The 22,396-nt window shown below is 34.3% G+C and overlaps 2 protein-coding genes across 2 annotated transcripts; one reads left to right on the forward strand and one right to left on the reverse strand.

Moving 5' to 3' along the window:
- The first annotated feature begins 1,228 nt into the window (after positions 1–1,228).
- Positions 1,229–5,336, forward strand: LOC139896720 (protein CPR-5). Its single transcript, XM_071879359.1, has 5 exons — positions 1,229–1,683; positions 2,518–2,574; positions 2,889–2,924; positions 3,326–4,015; positions 4,671–5,336. The coding sequence occupies exons 1-5, from the start codon at positions 1,282–1,284 to the stop codon at positions 5,196–5,198; spliced, it is 1,713 nt and encodes a 570-aa protein (XP_071735460.1). The 5' UTR covers positions 1,229–1,281; the 3' UTR covers positions 5,199–5,336.
- A 791-nt stretch (positions 5,337–6,127) lies between these two features.
- Positions 6,128–7,939, reverse strand: LOC139900322 (uncharacterized). The gene is made up of 3 exons (XM_071883106.1): positions 7,395–7,939; positions 6,541–6,670; positions 6,128–6,340 (listed from the first exon to the last, which is right to left on the reverse strand). Exons 1-3 carry the CDS (start codon positions 7,937–7,939, stop codon positions 6,128–6,130), a joined length of 888 nt encoding a protein of 295 aa, XP_071739207.1.
- Between the last annotated feature and the right edge of the window lie 14,457 nt (positions 7,940–22,396).

A 22,396-nucleotide genomic window follows, 5' to 3' on the forward strand; every position in this document is an offset into this window, starting at 1 on the left:
TGTATCAGAGCATAGGTTGAAGAAACAACATGATTCTAGTGTAATTTTGCAGATTCAAGAGCTAATATTTTGGGTTTTGTGTTCTTAAGAGAGTTTGGATTAAAAGTAATCATATTTACGTTTGTAATTGTGTTTAGTTGTTGTGTTTTTGTTAGTTTAGTTCTAATACATCTTGTGAACAAAGAATTTTGTGTTTTACAGCAAAATTTGGTAATTTGAGGTGAATCAAATGATATACGGTTGAGGTTGAATTTGAAGGTTCACTCGCACGGTTGAGCTTACAGTTGAGCTAAACCGCATGGTTGGACTAAACTTAAGGGTGTTTTATGTTAGCTTGTAACTCGTACTTCTGATCACACGGTTGATCCTAGACTCGTACGCTTGAACGTTGAAACGCACAGTTGATCATACGGTTGATCTTACTCGTACACCCGAGATCTTAGTGTCGTTGTCTTTAAGAAGTTGAAGTCACTCGCACGTTTGACTTTCTGACTCGTACGGTTGAGAACTTAGTGTTCTGAAACGTACGCTTGACTACTTGAACCGCACGGTTGACTTATATTTAATTGTTTAAAGATGTATAATTCAAACGACTATGCGTTGACTGCTCAGTTAGTTCAGAGTATTACGAATATGATTCAACGTTTACTTCTGGAAGAAAGTGAATCCGGTAGTGGAACAAAATGTCCGAGACCGATGAATATGGATAATTATTCTACCTAGAAATCGAGATTCAAGATTTGGTCCGATGGTCAAGATACCAAGCTTTGAAAGTACATTGAAGCCGAATTTAAATGGCCACGTTCACGAGTTACGAATGACTTATGCACTCTACATAATATGCTTACTGAAGAACGTGATGAATACAACTTGGAGAAAAGATGTACTGTAATCTGACTAGTGCGCTTGATGGTCCTATTTTTCATCAATTTTTTTTCGAGCCGAATTCAAACAGAAAAAATAAAGAATCGACTAGAGCTGAACTCAAGCTTTATAAAATTAATCGAAGCAAACAATAAAGAATCTAATCGAGCTCGGCTCGAACTTTATAAAAAATTAATCGAGGCGAGCTTAAATACTGTCAAACTCGGGCTAGGATGATTTTCAAACTCTAGTTATTATTTTTAGGAAAATGCTAATGTCAAATCATACAATTTTTAAAATTTACTCGTACGAAGTACTAGAGTATTTATTTTACCACTTTTTAAAAAGAAAAAGAAACCTTGACTCTACGCAAAACAACTTTCAAGTTCCCCCCTTTTCCTCTGCCGCTCATGACCGATGGAAAGTCCACTTCCACCATCACCGCAGCCGCCAATCACCGCCGCCGGTGTTTCCACCGCCGACTCCAATCTTAGCGACGATCAACTCAACCAACCACTCCCCACAACGAATACAACAATTATCAAGAAAAACATGAAAAACAAAAGAAAGAGAAAAGACGTAACAAAATCCCAAACCGACGTCGTTTCTGATCCACTACAAGAATCTATCGATTCAGCCTTATCGTCATCATCTAGTTGTTCCACATCTAAATTGTCACATTTGAAATCAAAAGGGATTCGTATTTCAACTAACCGTACAAAATCTAGGAATCTAAAAGGTTCGATTTCTAAAAGATCGAATGAAGCCGACGCGCTTGCTCTTCCACTTGGAATGTCGATTGCTGCTTTTATTGCTCAGGTATGCTAGTTTTTAGGTTTAATTTCATTTAAATTGCTGAATATGTATGAAAGTTAGGTTTAATTACGAAACTGAAACCCTAGTTTGAGAACAATGATCTGCGTTTATAAAGATTCTGCCTTTAGTGATGGGTTTTGTGTTTTGCATATAATTTATCAAAAAGATTCAACCTTCAAGAAAATGAAACCCTAGTTTGAGAACAATGACGTGCGTGTATAAAGATTATGCCTTTAGTGATGGGTTTTGTGTTTTACATATCAATATATCAAAAAGTTAATAGCTTGGTGAAATTTCTTGGTTTAAGGAAGCTTTTGTCTTTTTAAATGTTGAAATTGTGTATATTTGAAGTTGAAGGGGAACTTATTAAGTTGTTTTAGTTGATTGGTAACTCATATTTAGGCCAAATTTCAGATTTTTTTTGTTGGTGTCAAACCTGTTTTTGCTACTAATAATCTAATTTATTCAGATAAGCAACTCTCACAGTGTTTTTGACAGTATGGAGGGCCAATTTGTCTGTATTGGTTTGTATTAATGAACGAATTTGGAAAATTTAAATGGTATTATGATTGTTATTATTGACGGTTAATTGATCAGGAAGTATATGTTTGTTACAAAGTAGGTTACTAAAATTCATTGCCAAACTTTAAGTATATTCATGTTTGCTCTTAGTTTACTGATCACATCAAAAGCACTGCCTTTTAGTTATGACGATATGTTTTAGAGTATGTGTCAACATTAACGATTTAGAACTTAAAGTATTGTATGTGAGGTGTTTGCAATACGAGTACATATGCTATAAGTAAGTACTAATGCATTCTATTAAATATGTATCAGGTGTTGGATAAGAAAGACGCAAGTGGCGAAAAGATGTCCGTAGATCATCTCTCGGAGGTATATTTATTTTTAGCTAATCCATAAACTCAATTAAAAACCGGGGAAAAGGTTATTCAGCGCATTCGTATCTTGTGCTGCTCATGTACACAGCTGTGGCTGGACCATCCTATTGCATTTCAGCTGTCGATTTAGGCGTTGTTGGTACGTTTAAAGGTGTAACAAATGATATTTTGGGTTCATGATGGTTTGATATATACTGTCTATAATTGCATGACCCGGAATATACTTTTGTTTAAGACCCCTTGGCACACGAAGTTAATAATTTTCTTTGTTATGTTTTCGCACTCTAATCAATATGTATTTATTCTCAGATATGCACTTTGGCAGTTAAAGAATCATTATCCAATGTAAGATTTCACTTTTACCTTTGACAGTTACCAATGCTTTTAGCCTTTTACTAATGGTGACTTGGCATGTTATGAATGGGTCGATTTGGGTTGTATTTCTATCAAGAGGGTCAAATGAGTTGAACGGGTTGACAGTTGTTCTAAGGTCTCTTATCAATGCATACAACTATCTAAAGTTAATTGCTTAAAGATTATTATCATTAGTATTTCTGTATTTACAAGTAACATGTTGGTTATGTATCTAAGATTTTGGAATTTGGACAAAGATGCGTTTGCAGGTCGACTTGACGCAACGCGACCCGTTTTAACCCCATCCAAACCTGCCCATCTTGACACATCTTCTTATGTACGCTGATATGCTTATCTTATCTAAACATGTTATTGTATAATTCTTGTTGAAGGTCTTTGGAAACAAATTTGACTGCTTTGTAAGTAACTTCGAGAGATCATTCCAAAGCACCTTAATGACACTCAGAGTAATCAACGACTCATCAAGAACCAGGAAAAAAACATATTCGCGCACTGAAGGGAGTTCAACTAATTTTCATTTTGATATGAAAGATAATACATCGACGAGTCAAGAACAAAAATCTATTCTTGACTTAGATGAAGTAAATGTGCCTAGAGATCCTATTTACAATGAGCTGGCAGTCATTCATGACCCGATAAATGGTCAACAGTTGACTTGTATTCCTCCAAACCGAGTATATTCTGGAGATTATTATAACCGATCGATGATTAGTACTTTTGAGAAGTCGGTAGCCGAACAAGCTCGTTCGAATAATATCAAGGAATTGAAATTCAGTCTTTCTTTGGAAAAGATGAGACAAAAAGAAGCAGAAATCGCTGTCAATCGTGATTCGAACTTTTTGGAAAGGGTTAAGTTATCCATGGGTTTTTCGAAAGCCAATTTTAAAGCAGAAAAATTTAAAACCGAGTTAGAAGAATCGAGACATGCTCAGCTTCTTCGAAATTGTGCTGACTGTCTTGTTGCTGGTTTGTTAATCATGGTGTTTTGTCTTATTTATGGAACTTACGTTTATTCGTATGAAAGGCTCGTTGAAGCTACGGAATCATGTATGCCGATCCAGGTACGTATCAATCTTTATAATTTTTACTTTGACCAATTTATCGCCTATTGGATGTGGCAAACTTACTTACGTGTGGCGTAATTGTGTAAATACTAAAATGCATGACTCAACCCATTTACATTGGTAATTTTATTGACTCGTTATTAAGGTTGAAAAACTCGCTACTCGGGGAGTAATCGGCCGGGGCTTTGTAGGGATTAATTGGCAATTCAGAGATTAAACAGGGATTAATTGGATTGGACTTTTTATACATTTAAATAATAAAATTCAAATTTATGTGTAAATATAGTAGAAAGCCATAAACAGCAACAAAAATTTTAACGTAGTTGTCAAAAAAATATAAATTTAATCATTCATTTGTTCAAAAACTTTAATATTTTAGTTTAAATCAATGTTAAAATGCTAACCAGTTTTGATTTGACCGACATTGACCAACAAATCCGATTTTGACCCATTAACTTGACGTTGACCGATTATTTAAATGAATTTTGAAAAATTGGGATCAGTCCGTTCTTAAAAAGGAGTAATCGATCGGGCATTTCTCCAACAATGCTCGTCATAACTAATTTATTTATTATTTATGAAGATGATCGTTACAAGGCGGTTTTGTTTCACATTGTTTTTTGCTCCCTACTGATTAGTTGTGGTTTTGCAGGAGTCAAGCTCATGGTGGACCCCAAAACCAATCGCGTCTTTCAGTTCGGGTTTTCAAACCCTTCGGTGTCTTGTTCAAGTTACTAGCCGAATGCTATTCGGCATATTAATGATCCTCGCAATCACGTTTCTACTCATTCAACGATCAGGGACTGCAAATCAAACAATGCCGATCACCTACATTCTTCTACTTCTTGGTATCGGTTGCGGTTTTGCCGGAAAATTTTGCATTGACACATTGGGAGGTAGCGGGACCCATTGGTTTGTGTATTGGGAGGTTCTTTGCTTAGTGCATTTATTTGCAAACAGCTATATCTCAATGTTATTCGTTATACTTCACGGACCTGTTAAAGTGACTAACCAGTTAACGAGCCGTAAGTTTATTGGGTACCGGTTTAGAAGGTTTGTGTTCTACTTTGCTGTGTTGTTGGGTTTACCGTTGCTCTGTGGCTTGATGCCGTTTGCTGGGCCCCGTGAGTGGCTCGAACATTTTGGTTCGCTGGTAATGAATAGTGTGTCAGAAGACTGAGTTTTTGTATATTAGAACCAAATGTATGTAATTTTATCATGAGATGGAAGTGTGTAGTTTTAGTGTTTTTATAAATGTATCCATCATTATTTTAAAACAATTGTTGTAATATTATTACTGAATTGCAAGTTGGCTTGATATGGGACAATTGTTTGTCCAATTTTTTTTTCATAATAAGGTGTTAATGTGATAAGTTGTATTGTAAACGTTATGTTTTTTCATAATTCATGCAGGTATTTAAATGGGTACTGTGATGATGTGCCACCATGCACAATTTTTGTCTTTCAGATTTTCGTATTTGTCTACAATTAACAATCACTTGTACCACTTCCTATTACCATAACGAAACGATAATCCTTCTAACTAGCACAATAGTGTCACATTAACATCAAAACATTACCCATTATGCTATTAGCGAAAGCCCTTGAATAGTAACTGCGCTAACGTCATGCCCTTGAATAGTAACTGCGCTAACGTCATGCTAACGTTCATATGACGTCCGCATCCACTATTTTTTAAAAATATACACCTTTTTCTTTTTCCTTACCAAAAGCTTTTTAGTTTTTTATTTTATTTTATTTTTTTTTCATTTTTTGAAGTGACATTATTTCAAATTTTTTATTTATTTATAAATTTTAGGAGAGTATACATGTTATTTTTTAACATTTAGTTTAATGAAAAATGTGTATGAAACGTACATATTTGAATTGTAATTACATACTTAAGTAATCTTAAAGATCATGTTTTTTTATTATATGTAGCACATTATAGCATTACAAATTTATCGCAAATTTTTCCCACAACAACGCGCGGATTTCATCCCACTAGTTATAACTAATTCATAGCTGACACTATGTGTCATAAATTAACCTCTTACAAATAATGTACAAATATTAACGCATAAAGTACCATAGTGGGCGTTACTTATTTTACGAACATCCCCCATATACATGGCTAAAACTCCAGTGAAGCCATGGAGTATTGGTTCTTATAGCACCATCTCCATGGAGTATTGGTTCCCATAGCACCATCTCCATGGCGAGCCATGAAGTATTTGAAATGACCCCCACTTTCAAATCGGTCCTAAGAGATGAATGAGTCGAGTGCCTGTTGCAACTCGAGAGACAATCGCCCCTCATAAGCTAAAGCAGTGGACTAATCGGTATCTTCAAGTTTCAACTAAAACCATGGTGAGTGATACTAATTAGCTACAACTATAAGCTTATAAGGGACCAATACTTTTATTCTCTAACCAATGTGGGACGGGGTGTTACAAATTCCCCCAATTAAACTCCTGACGTCCTCGTCAAGCCGTAACATAACCAATACCCATAATTCATACCCCAAGAGATGCACGAGCATTGTGCCCGTCAGACTCCGAGGATACCTCAGGAGATGCATGAACCGAGTGTCCATCACACCACGAGAGGCCAATGACTCTGATACCAGACGAAATGACTCTCAAGTCAGCCCTGAGAGATGCACGAGCCGAAATCGCTCATCATAAGCTAAAGCAGTGGATTAACCGGATATTTCCAAGTTTCAACTGAAAACCATGGTGGGTGACACTAATTAGCCACAACTATAAGCTTATAAGAAAATTTTCTAACCAATGTGAGACGGAGTGTTACAGTATGGGTGCCTGTGACACTATCTCCATGGCAATCCATGAAGGACACTCACATGACTTCTTGAAAATAAAAATCTTAAGCCTTTTAACTGTCACATCAACACTATAATTATCTCATTTTATCTCTCTCTTAGCCATAGATATGGTCATCTTAACATGGATAAATGGTGAATTTGTTCCTATGGTGTTATAGCCAAGGCGAATGCTATGAGTAATTAACGTAGGCCTTATAAAGTACAAAAATTTCATCCATGTGGTTCTGATTAAAGTAGTAATGCTTGTAAGTTGACAAAAGTGCTTGAGAAGGAAGAAGTGAAAAAGTTTTGTAGTAGTTCACTAGAATAGTAATCTTAATTCCAATAAATTAACCATCTTTGATCTTACATGCATAAATAGAAAAACAAAAAAGTCACAAAACAATTTCAAAGTGTTCGATTCTATTACTTTTGGTATCAAAATGTACGTTTGAAAAATTACTTAGAATCACACACTAAAATGCATTTCACTTTTACATTTAGATCATAGACAATTACAAAGAAATCAAACTTACAAATTCATGTATCTACCACTCAAACTCTTGATCATGTGTCATAACTCTCTTGGTTTCATGTAACTTAACCATATTAATCAACTCGTCTCCATACCCCACAACCCGTTCATTATCGTACATATCATTGTACCCCTGAGAGATCGGTGGTGTTGGTGTCGAGTCAGACACCTCACCACCGATCTCGGTGACATCAACATCACTATGCGAATCATTTGTTCTAGCATACTTGTTAAGATAACTTCTCAAAGTACCAACATACTTTTGAAACCCTAAAGTTGTCATGGCCCATAACAAATCGTCCCCATTTATCGTCTTTCGCTTCTCTCTTTGGCATTTATCCGAGGCTTCTCCTGTGATGAAACTAATGAATTCGGAAACACATTCTTGGACCGTCTCTTTCGCTTCTTTAGATATTTTAGCATTGGCCGGGAGCGATTTTTTCATGATACGGCCTACATTTGCTATCGGTAGAAGCCGGTCTTGGTCTTTAGAGGTACTGTCTGAGATGTTATCGGATGATGGGCTGCCGACAGGGCTGAGTTGTGTTCTTTTTCCGGTCATGATTGAAGTTGTGGTGGAATCTATAGAGCTGAATGGTTGTAGTTTTTATGGCATGAGAGTTGAGGAAATGAACATTTAAAAACAATGCAAAGGCGGCTTGATTGGGACAATAAGTATAAAATAAATACAATTAGAAAATAAACATAAAAAGTTAAAACACCCACACAGTATCAATTTTTTATTTTATATTATTTTAAAACATTGAAATAACATGTCAAAACGGCTTGCAGCCTGCAGATTTTCCTCTATATAATAAATTGATCATGGATTTTTTCTTAATTTAAATGGAGTTATTCTAATATATTGATTTATTTATTAAACTTTGACATTATTGTACCACAAGTAGGACACCACTTAACCAAAATTAGTAAAATACTTTTGTAACCTCAATAAATAAAGGGCAATCATATATCCATCATCGGTATCACTTCATCCACTACACTTATGCATTATTTAATTGTACAATACAACCTGTTAATGCACAATTTATGTCGGAAGAAGTAATTTGGATGGCGGATATATTAATTCCCACAAACAAAAGCAAACATTGAAAATAACTAACATTGAAAATAACTATGGAGTAGTTTAATACAAATTATACGCAATATAATGTCAGCATTATTGTAATTTTTTTCTTCTAAAATAAAAATCTATAATTTTTTATATGGATGATACTAGCATGACATCATAAATATAATTATTACTTTTATTTCGACGACATTCACCGTTCACAACGACAGTAATGTAAACAATTTTGTAATTTTATTATCCGATTGTTAATGTCAGTATGAGATCATAAATATCATTATTGATTCTTTTATAAAAATTACAAACGAATTTCCTCTAAGTGGTCTTCCTCGCTCCTCGTGATATTTCCAAACTTAAAAGTGATAGATCCACACATATTTCATACATCTTCCAATGATACTCTCTAATAAATTCTACAATAAAATCTATGCAATACATCATTTAAGGGTAATTTAGATATTTTAAATGCATTTATCAATTAGAAGAGTGGAAATATCATCATCTAAAAAAAAAAAGTCTCATGCTTCATTGTGATTTGATCCCAAGATGTGCATGAGTAACTCATAGATATTTTTTTGAACAGTAGTTTGGGATCACCTAAAAGGGAACTAAACCACTCACGCGTTCATCTTTCGCAGTTGCATAACCCGTCCTCAACTTCTGTCCAGAAGGAAATCAGGCCCAATCCGAGGGCATGGGCGGTAAAACCCCTTCACTGGCCCAGCAACGCGATGTGCGGAAGGCACCCGTGGGTGAAATTCCAGGGTTAAGAGGCAACCTTGTGTGCAATGTTGAATGCTACGAGAGTCGAACTCCTGATCTCTCACTAAAAGAGGCAGACCACTATTACATAAACGACAACACAAGGTTACTAACTGATAGATGTATATTGAAAACCTTTAGATTAAAACCGAAATTGTTAAATAATCAACATATTGTTTTATTAGTGCAAAATATTATGACATTTACAGTTACATCAAGCATTTGCAATGTCAATTAATTATAAGCATCACTTTGTGAAATAACTGACCCTAAGTATTGTAAATCGCATAGGTATTGTATATTACATTAACATTTATTTATAGATATCACTAATAAAACCTAATTTGATTCTTTAACCTAATTTAACTCTAACAGACTGGCCAATCTATACAATCGGGCCAAATTTATATACACATTCTAATACTCCTTAACAATTGGAGTAAAAATACGAACATTCAAACTAGAACGTGAATAAATAAGAACATATTCTAACAATATAAACATAAACAATATAAACATAAACATAAACATAAACATTAATAATATAAGAAAGCAAAAGATATAGCCAATGATTTCATGTGTAAAGTTTGAAAAGTTTCGACTTTATAGTTGTTGTTAATTTTTTTATTTAATTTTTTTTTTTTTTCACGTAACAAACTAAAATAAAGAAAGAAATAAGTTAGAGAGTTATGTGATTATATGTGGGGAAATGTGAGAAATAAAGATATTAATTAATAAGATTGGTAGTTGATATATGAATATAATTTGAGTGTAACAAAGATTAAAACTAATAAATAGTAAGTAAAGAAAATTAATATTAATAATACTTTTTAATTTGAGGGGCTCTTCTAGATCAATGATTTTTTAATTTTTTTGATTTATTAAATACACTTGATGTATGTTACGAGAGTACACAAAAAAAAAAATCCAATATATTACGTATAATAGTTCGATCTAATTATAATATTAGGAGTTTGTGTTAAACACAAAACTAAATGACTTGTAAAGTCCAATGCATAAAAAAGTCATGTTTCACTTATAATAACTTGAAACTCTTAACAATTTTCAAACTAAATATTTCATCATTTACATGATACTTTGATGACTATATAACGATCAAATTATATGAGTAATATAAATATATTTTCGAAGGTGTGTTAAAAAGCACCCATTTGGCATATGCCACAAGTATCAACATATAGGTCGACTCTTGATTTTATTAATATATCTTCACAGCATCCGACTTCTTGTCCCCTCTTACAATATCAACAACTAAACTCTAAATTTAAATGACTTGTATTTTCAATTTTAAGTTATCCAAAATGTCCTTAGTTGATAACTGTTTTAAATACATACTAAGCATTCGAGTATTTTTTTTTTTCCAAATATTTTGCAAGTTTTATTGTGAATCAGGGGCGGAGCCATGTACATAGTTATGGGGTCAAGTGACCCCACTCAAATATCAGTATATATCCACCTATATATGTTAATGTAACAAACATAAGATATTGTAGATCAGATGGTTGGGTCCCTAACTCAGTTTAACGGGATCCCAAGTTCAAGTCTTTCCACTACTTTTTTATTTTTAAACCACTTATGAGCCATTAACTAAGGGCCTGTTTACTTGAGCCTTAATGGGCTGAGTTGTCCAAAAAACTTATTCGGTCACCAATATGAGTTGTTTACTTTTGACTTTATCATATGGCAAAACTTAACTAACACATTAATCGGTCACCAATAAAAGGGGTGTCCTCCCCATATAGTCATCTTTTTCCCATCTTTACCCTCTGGCAATCTATCATTAATAAATTCATTTTCTACCTACTTTTTTTTCGATGGTGTTCTTCATATGCCTTCGTTAATCAAGCCATCTTTCTCCATCAAGTCCTATTGCTAAATATATATATAAAAAACAAAATTATCTTCCTGACCACTAAAGAAATCAAGCCGTCTTGCTTTGTCACACATACCCGTCATCGTTACCTTGAATTGTGATGGGGTAAAATTTGAAAAAATTTGTAGGCACATATTGTGAATATTTACATGAATTTCTAACTACCTTGATTTTGATACATGCATTAATCATGAGAATTAATAGATGAACTGGATATGCATCTGTGTGGGCATCAAAAGCTATATTAGCTTGATTATGCGTGTATTGAATCCAAGTATAGACATGAAAGGAAAAACAAGAAATTGGGATATCTATTGATGAAAGAGTTTACCAAGTAAAGAAATTGAAAGAAGATGAAATGAAATGGATAACAGTTGTAAAATAGGATGAGGAGAGATTATGGAAGAAATTTCTTGAAGTTTCATGAATACGGAGTAGTTATTATTATAAGTATAAAAGTATAAATAAATAAATAAGGTGTATATATCAACAAATAAATAAACCTTTCGGTGTAAAAATGTGTCCATTAGTAAACGTGTTATTTTTTTGTTCTTTTAAAACATATCGCATTATTAAGGATATAATAGTAATTTATGTTATTAAGACAATTTTTCACCACAATAAGTAAACAAGATCATCCATTCACTGATTAATACATATAGTCATTCAATATCCATATTGCTATTTATATTCATATGTCAACTTAATGAAAATGAAGTAAACAGGCCCTAACTCTGCTGCATGATTAATGGAGACATAATATGATAATTGGAGCCATTATTTTGAATTATTCATTATTTATACATATTCAACATAAGACGTTACACTTATATTTCTCGAATTTTAACAATCATAAAAATTAAAAATGGTCTTTTGAAGTTCATTAAAAAAGTTAATTATGTATAAATTTCTTATTTATTAACAAAATAAATATTATACGTTTGTGACATCTAGGACATAAGGTAACTTGATTTGTTTACGTTTGTGCTTAATTATACTTTGCCGACTAAAATTTTCTTACTGTATTATTTTGTGACCACAACCATCTCAAATCCTGGCTTCGCCCTGATTGTGATCATTTTGTTGGAGGAACAATATTGTCAATGCATCAACGGTAACATATAGGTTTTTATTAAAATTATATTTAATTACGGCGATTGGGAGTTGGGGAACAAACAATTAAGCACCAAATAGAAATATACAAAACTTAATTCAAGCTGTTGAAACTGTCAAACGGAGTTGAAATCGGATCAAATGATGATCACTTTTTATATTTATATGTGGCACATTTCTTGCTGTATTGTAAGAAAATATGACATTTGATTTCGAAGTTTTTTTCTTTTTTTTTTTCTATTTTAGTTTGGAACCGCGAGATTTTATTAAAAACCAAAACAATGTTTTCTAGCAATGACTTAGAAGAGCATTACAAGGGGCATAAAAGTCAAGAGTTCCAATCATTAACAAAATCACCCCTATATCGAAGCGACGTAAACGAATATAATATAATGCTATCAAAAATTTGAACTTCTTCAAGGACTTGTCATTAAGCGATGAACAATTCCTAAACCGTCAAATTAACCAAAGAGCCACAACCACAATAGAAACGGTCCAGTCCTTCTCATCCGTCTATCTATTGCCACCATCAAACCCAAGAAAGGATTTCATCCCAAGACGAGAATGCAGGAAAATGCATGTTTAACTAAATAAATGTAGTCCGCCGAACCTCAAGAACTAGATTCATGTTGAGTGTCAGGTGTGAGTGTTTAAAGACAATATGATTTTAATCTCCGGTCCGGTTTACCGTGAATAACCCTAATCGAGATGATGATCTACGCAAGGGTAATTAAACCTAGTCCACCATTGGTGGCAAGTGCCGCAATAATGGCCACTAGGGTGGTTGCATATAGTTTATATTCATGGAACATACATGTTACCGTAATGTTGTTTTTTAGATGCAATAGATAATCGAGTAATACAGAAAACGTATTGTGTCGAATGAATGATGTTAGAGTTGTATTTATAGTGAAACCCTAACCCTAGATGCTCCTTAATTCGTTTTAGATCTTTAGCGAATAACAACTATAAATAACAATATATTAGTTAGGTTAGGATTACGTTTCAATTAAGGATAAGATCTTTTGAGATCGTTTGCATGTGCGCCAAGCAATGCTGCGTAACATGCCATTTAATAGCGTGCGCACAACGTGCGATGCGCACGAGCGCCATGCGCACATGTACACTTATTATTATTATTATTATTATTATTATTATTATTATTATTATTATTATTATTATTATTATTATTATTATTATTATTATTATATAATATACTATAATATACTATAATATAATATAATATAATATAATTTAATTATTTATGTGGTGTATTTTATTAACAACAGTTTGGAATCACACAGAGGGACTAAACCACATATACGATCATCTCCCGCAGTTGCATAACCCGCCACAGCTGCTGCGCTGGAGGAAACTCGGACTAATCCGAGGGCATGGCCGGTAAAACCCCCCTCCCCGCTGCCCCTGCAACGCGATGCGCGAAAAGCGACATTGGGTGGATTCAAGATCAAGAGATTATCCTTGTGTGTAATGTTGCCACTCTGAGATTCGAACTCCCAATCTCTTACAAAGAAGTATAAGTTATTATCAGTGGACTAAATTAATAACACAAGGATTTAGGATTTATGTGGGGTATTGAGTTGGGTCACTACAATTGGGCCACATTGGTCATGCTAAGAATAACTTTGAGCCCTATTACTAAAGTATTGAGTTGGGCCTCGTCAAATTAAGATTTACTTTAAAAGAGGTATAGATATAGATAGATGTCATTTGTATGCCAGTAAGAGCATTGTTATCGTCTTTGCCTTTACTTTCGTTCCCGTATTAGTGCTTGAGGGTACTAATGGCGGCGGATGGTCCTCACTCTAGTTCTCACATTCTCTCTCACATTCGCTCTCTCGCAACATACATGAGGACGAAAGTTTTATATATATGTATTGTTCTTTTTGCAACATTTATACATTGATATATTCAATAGTAATATATTGGGTCTCACTTTTTTTGATAATCATTTTTTAAAGTAACTTTAAAAGTATATAAGAATGGTTAAAATGAAGAAAAATCCACTATTCTAATATTTTGTTTAATTATCACTTTCAAAAATCAACACCTTATACCAAACATTTGTTTTATTCCCAAGCACAAAATATCACCTTAAAGCTTTTAAAACAAACAACACACAAAAGTTCAAAGGTATATACATGATGACACTGTTGAAATAATTGGACATTGAATGGTTGGTGAATGGTTGATATGGTCAGTCAATAAGCACATGTATATTGTGCAAGTACTATTGATTTGAAGGTTTAGTAAAATGGCCTAACTTTCATCTACCATGTTTGACAATTTGGCCATTTCCAAGTACTATAAATATACCATCATGTAGACACCTTTAGCCACACTGTTGTAAAAGGCGTCCGTTGCGTCCGTTGCGACGCCCGTTGCGGCGTTTTGGTGACTAAACCGTTTCGACCCCGTCCCGTTTTCTTATAAGTCGGTCAACGGTCAAAATTCAGGTCAAATGCAGGAAAAATTGAGTCAACGCCGGTCAAAAGTCAGAAATTCGGTTAAAAACGGTCATAAGTTGATCAAATCAATCAAAATTGACTTAGTTTAGTATTTTATTTTGTATTATATTAACACTAATAACAATTATAGGTACAAACTTGTCAACGAAATTTTTTTAACTCTAAAATATGTGTAATATATATTCACATATATTAAAGTCAACATTGGTCAACATCCGTTTCGACCCCGTCTCGGCCCCGTTTTTTCCGTTGCGACATTTTGAAGTCGCTACCGTTTCGGCCCCGTCTCGCGTCCTTTTCAACCTTGCCTTTAGGCATCCCAAAATCACAAGTGTTCTTGTGTACTAAAAGAGAGTTAATAGAGAGTTAAAGTGTTAACTCCTAATTACAAGAGATATAAAGATTAGTGTTTATCCTTGTAATTAGAGAGAAGTGTAATTCCTATTATTCTTATTAGTGGAACGTTTCTTTCCTTGTCCGTGGTTTTTACCCTATTGGGGTTTTTCACGTTAAATCTTGGTGTCTCTTTATTGTCGCTATTTCAATTATTACTAGCGGTTTGCTATAATTTGGTGTCACTTTTCTCAACAAGTGGTATCAAGAGCTAAGGTCTAATATCTAGTGTGTATTAATCTACTTATCGTATGCTCTGTGGTTGCCACGAGAGTGGATCGTCCACATCAGAAAATAAGTAAGATTAATTTCACTCGATAATAGTTCCCGGGTACTATTTCTCAGAAAAATAGTATTGTCGAAAAGAAGATTGTGATTATAGCAATGTCTACGAAATTCGAAATTGAAAAGTTCAATGGGAGTAACTTCTCATTATGGAAACTAAAGATGAAAGCTATCCTGAGAAAGGATAAGTGTTTGGCGGCCATCAGTGGACGTTCCGCCGAAGTCACTGATGAAAAATGGGAAGAGATGGATGGCCAGGCTATCGCAAATCTTCATCTGGCACTAGCAGATGGCGTTTTGTCTAGCATTGAAGAAAAGAAGACGACGAAAGAGATTTGGGATCACCTCGTAAAATTGTACGAGACCAAATCACTCCACAACAAGATATTCCTTAAGAGGAAACTTTATGCGCTACGCATGAATGAATCTACTTCAGTTAATGAGTACATTAATTATTTGAATACTCTATTTTCTCAACTCGCTTCATTAAGTTGCAATATAGAGCCAAAAGAACGTGCTGAACTTTTACTTCAGAGTCTACCTGACTCGTATGATCAACTCATTATTAACTTAACCAATAATGTTCTCTCGGAGTATCTAGTCTATGATGAAGTTGGGCTGCTATTCTAGAAGAAGAAAATCGGCGCAATAACAAGGAGGATAAACAGGCCGGTTCACGACAAGTGGAGGCCTTATTGGTGTCAGGAGGGAGATCAACGGAACGCGGCCCAAGTGGGAGTCACAATCATGATAAACCGAAGTCTAAAAAGAAGAAGACCTATACATGCTACAATTGTGGCAAGAAATGTCACCTGAAGAAGGATTGTCGGAGTTTAAATAACTCAAATCCTCAAGGAAATATTGCAAGCACTTCAGATGATGGGACTGCTTTGGTTAGTGAGGCGGTGGTAGCAAATGAAGGTAGAAAGACATTTATTAATGTCTGGTTATTTGACTCGGGAGCTACTTTTCACATGACCCCTAGAAGAGAATGGTTCAAACAATATGAACGTATCTCAGGAGGATCTGTATACAGTTGCAATGATCATAAACTAAAGATCATTGGAATTGGAGATATCATTCTGAAGATGCACGATGGTACAGTTCGTACTATTCAAGGTGTACGACACGTGGAGGGTTTGAAGAAGAACTTATTGTCTTTAGGACAATTGGATGATCTTGGTTGTAAGATGGTGATACATGAGAAGATCATGATAATCAAGAAAGGCGCGGTTGTACTTATGAAAGGAGAAAAGGTGGGTGCTAATTTATACATTCTGAAAGGCAAAATGGTACAGGAATCGGAAGCATCTGTTGCTTCGAATAGTTCAAGTGATAAAGTTGCTATGACATGGCATCAAAAGCTTGGACACATGTCTGAGCAAGGTATGAAGATTCTTGTTGAAAGAAATCGTATTCCTGGTCTTACAAAGGTATCGCTACCTTTCTGTGAGCATTATGTAATCAGCAAGCAGCATCACCCGAAGTTTAACACATCAAATTCTAGAAGTAAATTGATTCTAGAATTGGTTCACTCTGATGTGTGGCAAGCACCAGTTCAATCCCTAGGAGGAGCAAAGTATTTTGTATCATTTATTGATGATTACACTAGGAGATGTTGGGTGTACCCAATCAAGAGAAAGGCGGATGTGTTTGAAGTTTTCAAAGTTTACAAAGCGTGGATTGAACTTGAATCTGGTAAAAAGATCAAGTGTTTAAGGACTGATAATAGAGGAGAATACACTGGTGATGAATTTGATAAGTTCTGCAAACAAGAAGGTATCAAAAGGCAGTTCACGACAGCATACACTCCTCAACAAAATGGAGTGGCAGAGCGGATGAACAGAACCTTGTTAGATAGAATAAGGGCGATGTTAGCAACTGCAAGCTTGGAGAAATCATTCTGGGCAGAAGCGGTCAGTACTGCCTGTTACGTGATAAATCGGTCACCGTCAACTGCAATTGAGTTGAAATCGCCAATGGAGATGTGGACTGGAAAACCAGTTGATTATTCAAACCTTCATATATTTGGAAGTCCTGTGTACACTGAAATGTCCCGTTCTTATTGATTAAAAACGTTCCATATTAATTGATTTCGTTGCGAGGTTTTGACCTCTATATGAGACGTTTTTCAAAGACTGCATTCATTTTTAAAACAAACCATAACCTTTATTTCATAAATAAAGGTTTAAAAAGCTTTACGTAGATTATCAAATAATGATAATCTAAAATATCCTGTTTACACACGACCATTACATAATGGTTTACAATACAAATATGATACATCGAAATCAGTTTCTTGAATGCAGTTTTTACACAATATCATACAAACATGGACTCCAAATCTTGTCCTTATTTTAGTATGCAATAGCGGAAGCTCTTAATATTCACCTGAGAATAAACATGCTTTAAACGTCAACAAAAATGTTGGTGAGTTATAGGTTTAACCTATATATATCAAATCGTAACAATAGATCACAAGATTTCATATTTCAATACACATCCCATACATAGAGATAAAAATCATTCATATGGTGAACACCTGGTAACTGACATTAACAAGATGCATATATAAGAATATCCCCATCATTCCGGGACACCCTTCGGATATGATATAAATTTCGAAGTACTAAAGCATCCGGTACTTTGGATGGGGTTTGTTAGGCCCAATAGATCTATCTTTAGGATTCGCGCCAATTAGGGTGTCTGTTCCCTAATTCTTAGATTACCAGACTTAATAAAAAGGGGCATATTCGATTTCGATAATTCAACCATAGAATGTAGTTTCACGTACTTGTGTCTATTTTGTAAATCATTTATAAAACCTGCATGTATTCTCATCCCAAAAATATTAGATTTTAAAAATGGGACTATAACTCACTTTCACAGATTTTTACTTCATCGGAAAGTAAGACTTGACCACTGGTTGATTCACGAACCTATAACAATATATACATATATATCAAAGTATGTTCAAAATATATTTACAACACTTTTAATATATTTTGATGTTTTAAGTTTATTAAGTCAGCTGTCCTCGTTAGTAACCTACAACTAGTTGTCCACAGTTAGATGTACAGAAATAAATTGATAAATATTATCTTGAATCAATCCACAACCCAGTGTATACGTATCTCAGTATTGATCACAACTCAAACTATATATATTTTGGAATCAACCTCAACCCTGTATAGCTAACTCCAACATTCACATATAGAGTGTCTATGGTTGTTCCGAAATATATATAGATGTGTCGACATGATAGGTCGAAACATTGTACACGTGTCTATGGTATCTCAAGATTACATAATATACAATACAAGTTGATTAAGTTATGGTTGGAATAGATTTGTTACCAATTTTCACGTAGCTAAAATGAGAAAAATTATCCAATCTTGTTTTACCCATAACTTCTTCATTTTAAATCCGTTTTGAGTGAATAAAATTGCTATGGTTTCATATTGAACTCTATTTTATGAATCTAAACAGAAAAAGCATAGGTTTATAGTCAGAAAAATAAGTTACAAGTCATTTTTGTAAAGGTAGTCATTTCAGTCGAAAGAACGACGTCTAGATGACCATTTTAGAAAACATACTTCCACTTTGAGTTTAACCATAATTTTTGGATATAGTTTCATGTTCATAATAAAAATCGTTTTCTCAGAATAACAACTTTTAAATCAAAGTTTATCATAGTTTTTAATTAACTAACCCAAAACAGCCCGCGGTGTTACTACGACGGCGTAAATCCGGTTTTACGGTGTTTTTCGTGTTTCCAGGTTTTAAATCATTAAGTTAGCATATCATATAGATATAGAATATGTGTTTAGTTAATTTTAAAAGTCAAGTTAGAAGGATTAACTTTTGTTTGCGAACAAGTTTAGAATTAACTAAACTATGTTCTAGTGATTACGAGTTTAAACCTTCGAATAAGATAGTTTTATATATATGAATCGAATGATGTTATGAACATCATTACTACCTCAAGTTTAGTAGGTAAACCTACTGGAAGTGACAAGAAATGATCTAGCTTCAAAGGATCTTGGATGGCTTGAAAGTTCTTGAAGTAGGATCATGACATAAAAACAAGTTCAAGTAAGATTTTTACTCGAATTAAGATAGTTTATAGTTATAGAAATTGAATCAAAGTTTGAATATGAATATTACCTTGAATAAGAAAGATAACCTACTGTATATGACAAAGGTTTCTTGATCTTAGATGATTACTTGGAATGGATTAGAAAGCTTGGAAGTAAATTAGTAAACTTGAAGGGATTTTTGAAGTGTTCTTGAAGTGTTCTTCCTATGATGATTATAGCTTGATTCTTAAAGTGATTTTTGATGAAGATGATGATTAACTACTGGAAAAATACGTTCATAATAGTGTGTGTGTGTGTTGAGAGAGAATTAGAAAGAGAATTGGAAGTGAAATGGAGTGAATGATGAGTGGTAATTGGTGAGTGGTGAGTGGGGTTAAAAGGAGTTCTAGTTAGTTGAATAGCTCATGGTAGAAGTTAAAATTGATTAGTCATACATGACATAATCAAGAGTGGAATCCCATGCTAGTTCCTATTGGTATATACCCATAGTAAGTACGTTTTGAAGTTGTGTATAATACTGGTAAGAATACGACTAGAATTCTTGATGAAAGAAAAGAATGGGAAAGTAACTGTAACCATTTTCGTTAAGTATGAGTGTTTTGATATATGTATTGAAGTCTTCCAAAAGTATTTTAATACATCTAAATACACTACATGTATATACATTTTTACTGAGTCATTAAGTCATCGTTAGTCGTTACATGTAAGTGTTGTTTTGAAACCTTTAAGTTAACGATCTCAATTAATGTTGTTAACCCATTGTTTATTATATCTAATGAGATGTTAAATTATTATATTATCATGATATTATGATATATTAATATATCTTAATATGATATATATACATTTAAATGTCGTTACAACGATAATCGTTACATATATGTCTCGTTTCGAAATCCCTAAGTTAGTAGTCTTGTTTATATATATATAACTCATTGTTAATATACTTATGGAGATAATTACTTATCATAATCTCATGTTAACCATATGTATATCCATATATATATCGTCATGTCGTTTTTACAAGTTTTAACGTTCGTGAATCGCCGGTCAACTTGGGTGGTCAATTGTCTATATGAAACATATTTCAATTAATCAAGTCTTAACAAGTTTGATTGCTTAACATGTTGGAAACATTTAATCATATAAATATCAATCTCAATTAATATATATAAACATGGAAAAGTTCGGGTCACTACAGTACCTACCCGTTAAATAAATTTCGTCCCGAAATTTTAAGCTGTTGAAGGTGTTGACGAATCTTCTGGAAATAGATGCGGGTATTTCTTCTTCATCTGATCTTCACGCTCCCAGGTGAACTCGGGTCCTCTACGAGCATTCCATTGAACCTTAACAATTGGTATCTTGTTTTGCTTAAGTCTTTTAACCTCACGATCCATTATTTCGACGGGTTCTTCGATGAATTGGAGTTTTTCGTTGATTTAGATTTCATCTAACGGAATAGTGAGATCTTCTTTAGCAAAACATTTCTTCAAATTCGAGACGTGGAAAGTGTTATGTACAGCCGCGAGTTGTTGAGGTAACTCAAGTCGGTAAGCTACTGGTCCGACACGATCAATAATCTTGAATGGTCCAATATACCTTGGATTTAATTTCCCTCGTTTACCAAATCGAACAACGCCTTTCCAAGGTGCAACTTTAAGCATGACCATCTCTCCAATTTCAAATTCTATATCTTTTCTTTTAATGTCAGCGTAGCTCTTTTGTCGACTTTGGGCGGTTTTCAACCATTGTTGAATTTGGATGATCTTCTCGGTAGTTTCTTGTATAATTTTCGGACCCGTAATCTGTCTATCCCCCACTTCACTCCAACAAATCGGAGACCTGCACTTTCTACCATAAAGTGCTTCAAACGGCGCCATCTCAATGCTTGAATGGTAGCTGTTGTTGTAGGAAAATTCTGCTAACGGTAGATGTCGATCCCAACTGTTTCCGAAATCAATAACACATGCTCGTAGCATGTCTTCAAGCGTTTGTATCATCCTTTCGCTCTGCCCATCAGTTTGTGGATGATAGGCAGTACTCATGTCTAGACGAGTTCCTAATGCTTGCTGTAATGTCTGCCAGAATCTGGAAATAAATCTGCCATCCCTATCAGAGATAATAAAGATTGGTATTCCATGTCTGGAGACGACTTCCTTCAAATACAGTCGTGCTAACTTCTCCATCTTGTCATCTTCTCTTATTGGCAGGAAGTGTGCTGATTTGGTGAGACGATCAACTATTACCCAAATAGTATCAAAACCACTTGCAGTCCTTGGCAATTTAGTGATGAAATCCATGGTAATGTTTTTCCATTTCCATTCTGGGATTTCGGGTTGTTGAAGTAGACCTGATGGTTTCTGATGCTCAGCTTTGACCTTAGAACACGTCAAACATTCTCCTACGTATTTAGAAACATCGGCTTTCATACCCGGCCACCAAAAATGTTTCTTGAGATCCTTGTACATCTTCCCCGTTCCAGGATGTATTGAGTATCTGGTTTTATGAGCTTCTCTAAGTACCATTTCTGTCATATCTCCAAATTTTGGTACCCGAATCCTTTCAGCCCTATACCGGGTTCCGTCTTCCCGAATATTAAGATGCTTCTCCGATCCTTTGGGTATTTCATCCTTTAAATTTCCCTCTTTTAAAAATCCTTGTTGCGCCTCCTTTATTTGAGTAGTAAGGTTAGTGTGAATCATTATATTCATAGATTTTACTCGAATGGGTTCTCTGTCCTTTCTGCTCAAGGCGTCGGCTACCACATTTGCCTTCCCCGGGTGGTAACGAATCTCAAAGTCGTAATCATTCAACAATTAAATCCACCTACGCTGCCTCATATTCAGTTGTTTCTGATTAAATATGTGTTGAAGACTTTTGTGGTCGGTAT

Source organism: Rutidosis leptorrhynchoides, chromosome 3, assembly GCF_046630445.1.
Source record: "Rutidosis leptorrhynchoides isolate AG116_Rl617_1_P2 chromosome 3, CSIRO_AGI_Rlap_v1, whole genome shotgun sequence".
In the NCBI taxonomy this organism is placed as follows: Eukaryota; Viridiplantae; Streptophyta; class Magnoliopsida; order Asterales; family Asteraceae; genus Rutidosis; species Rutidosis leptorrhynchoides.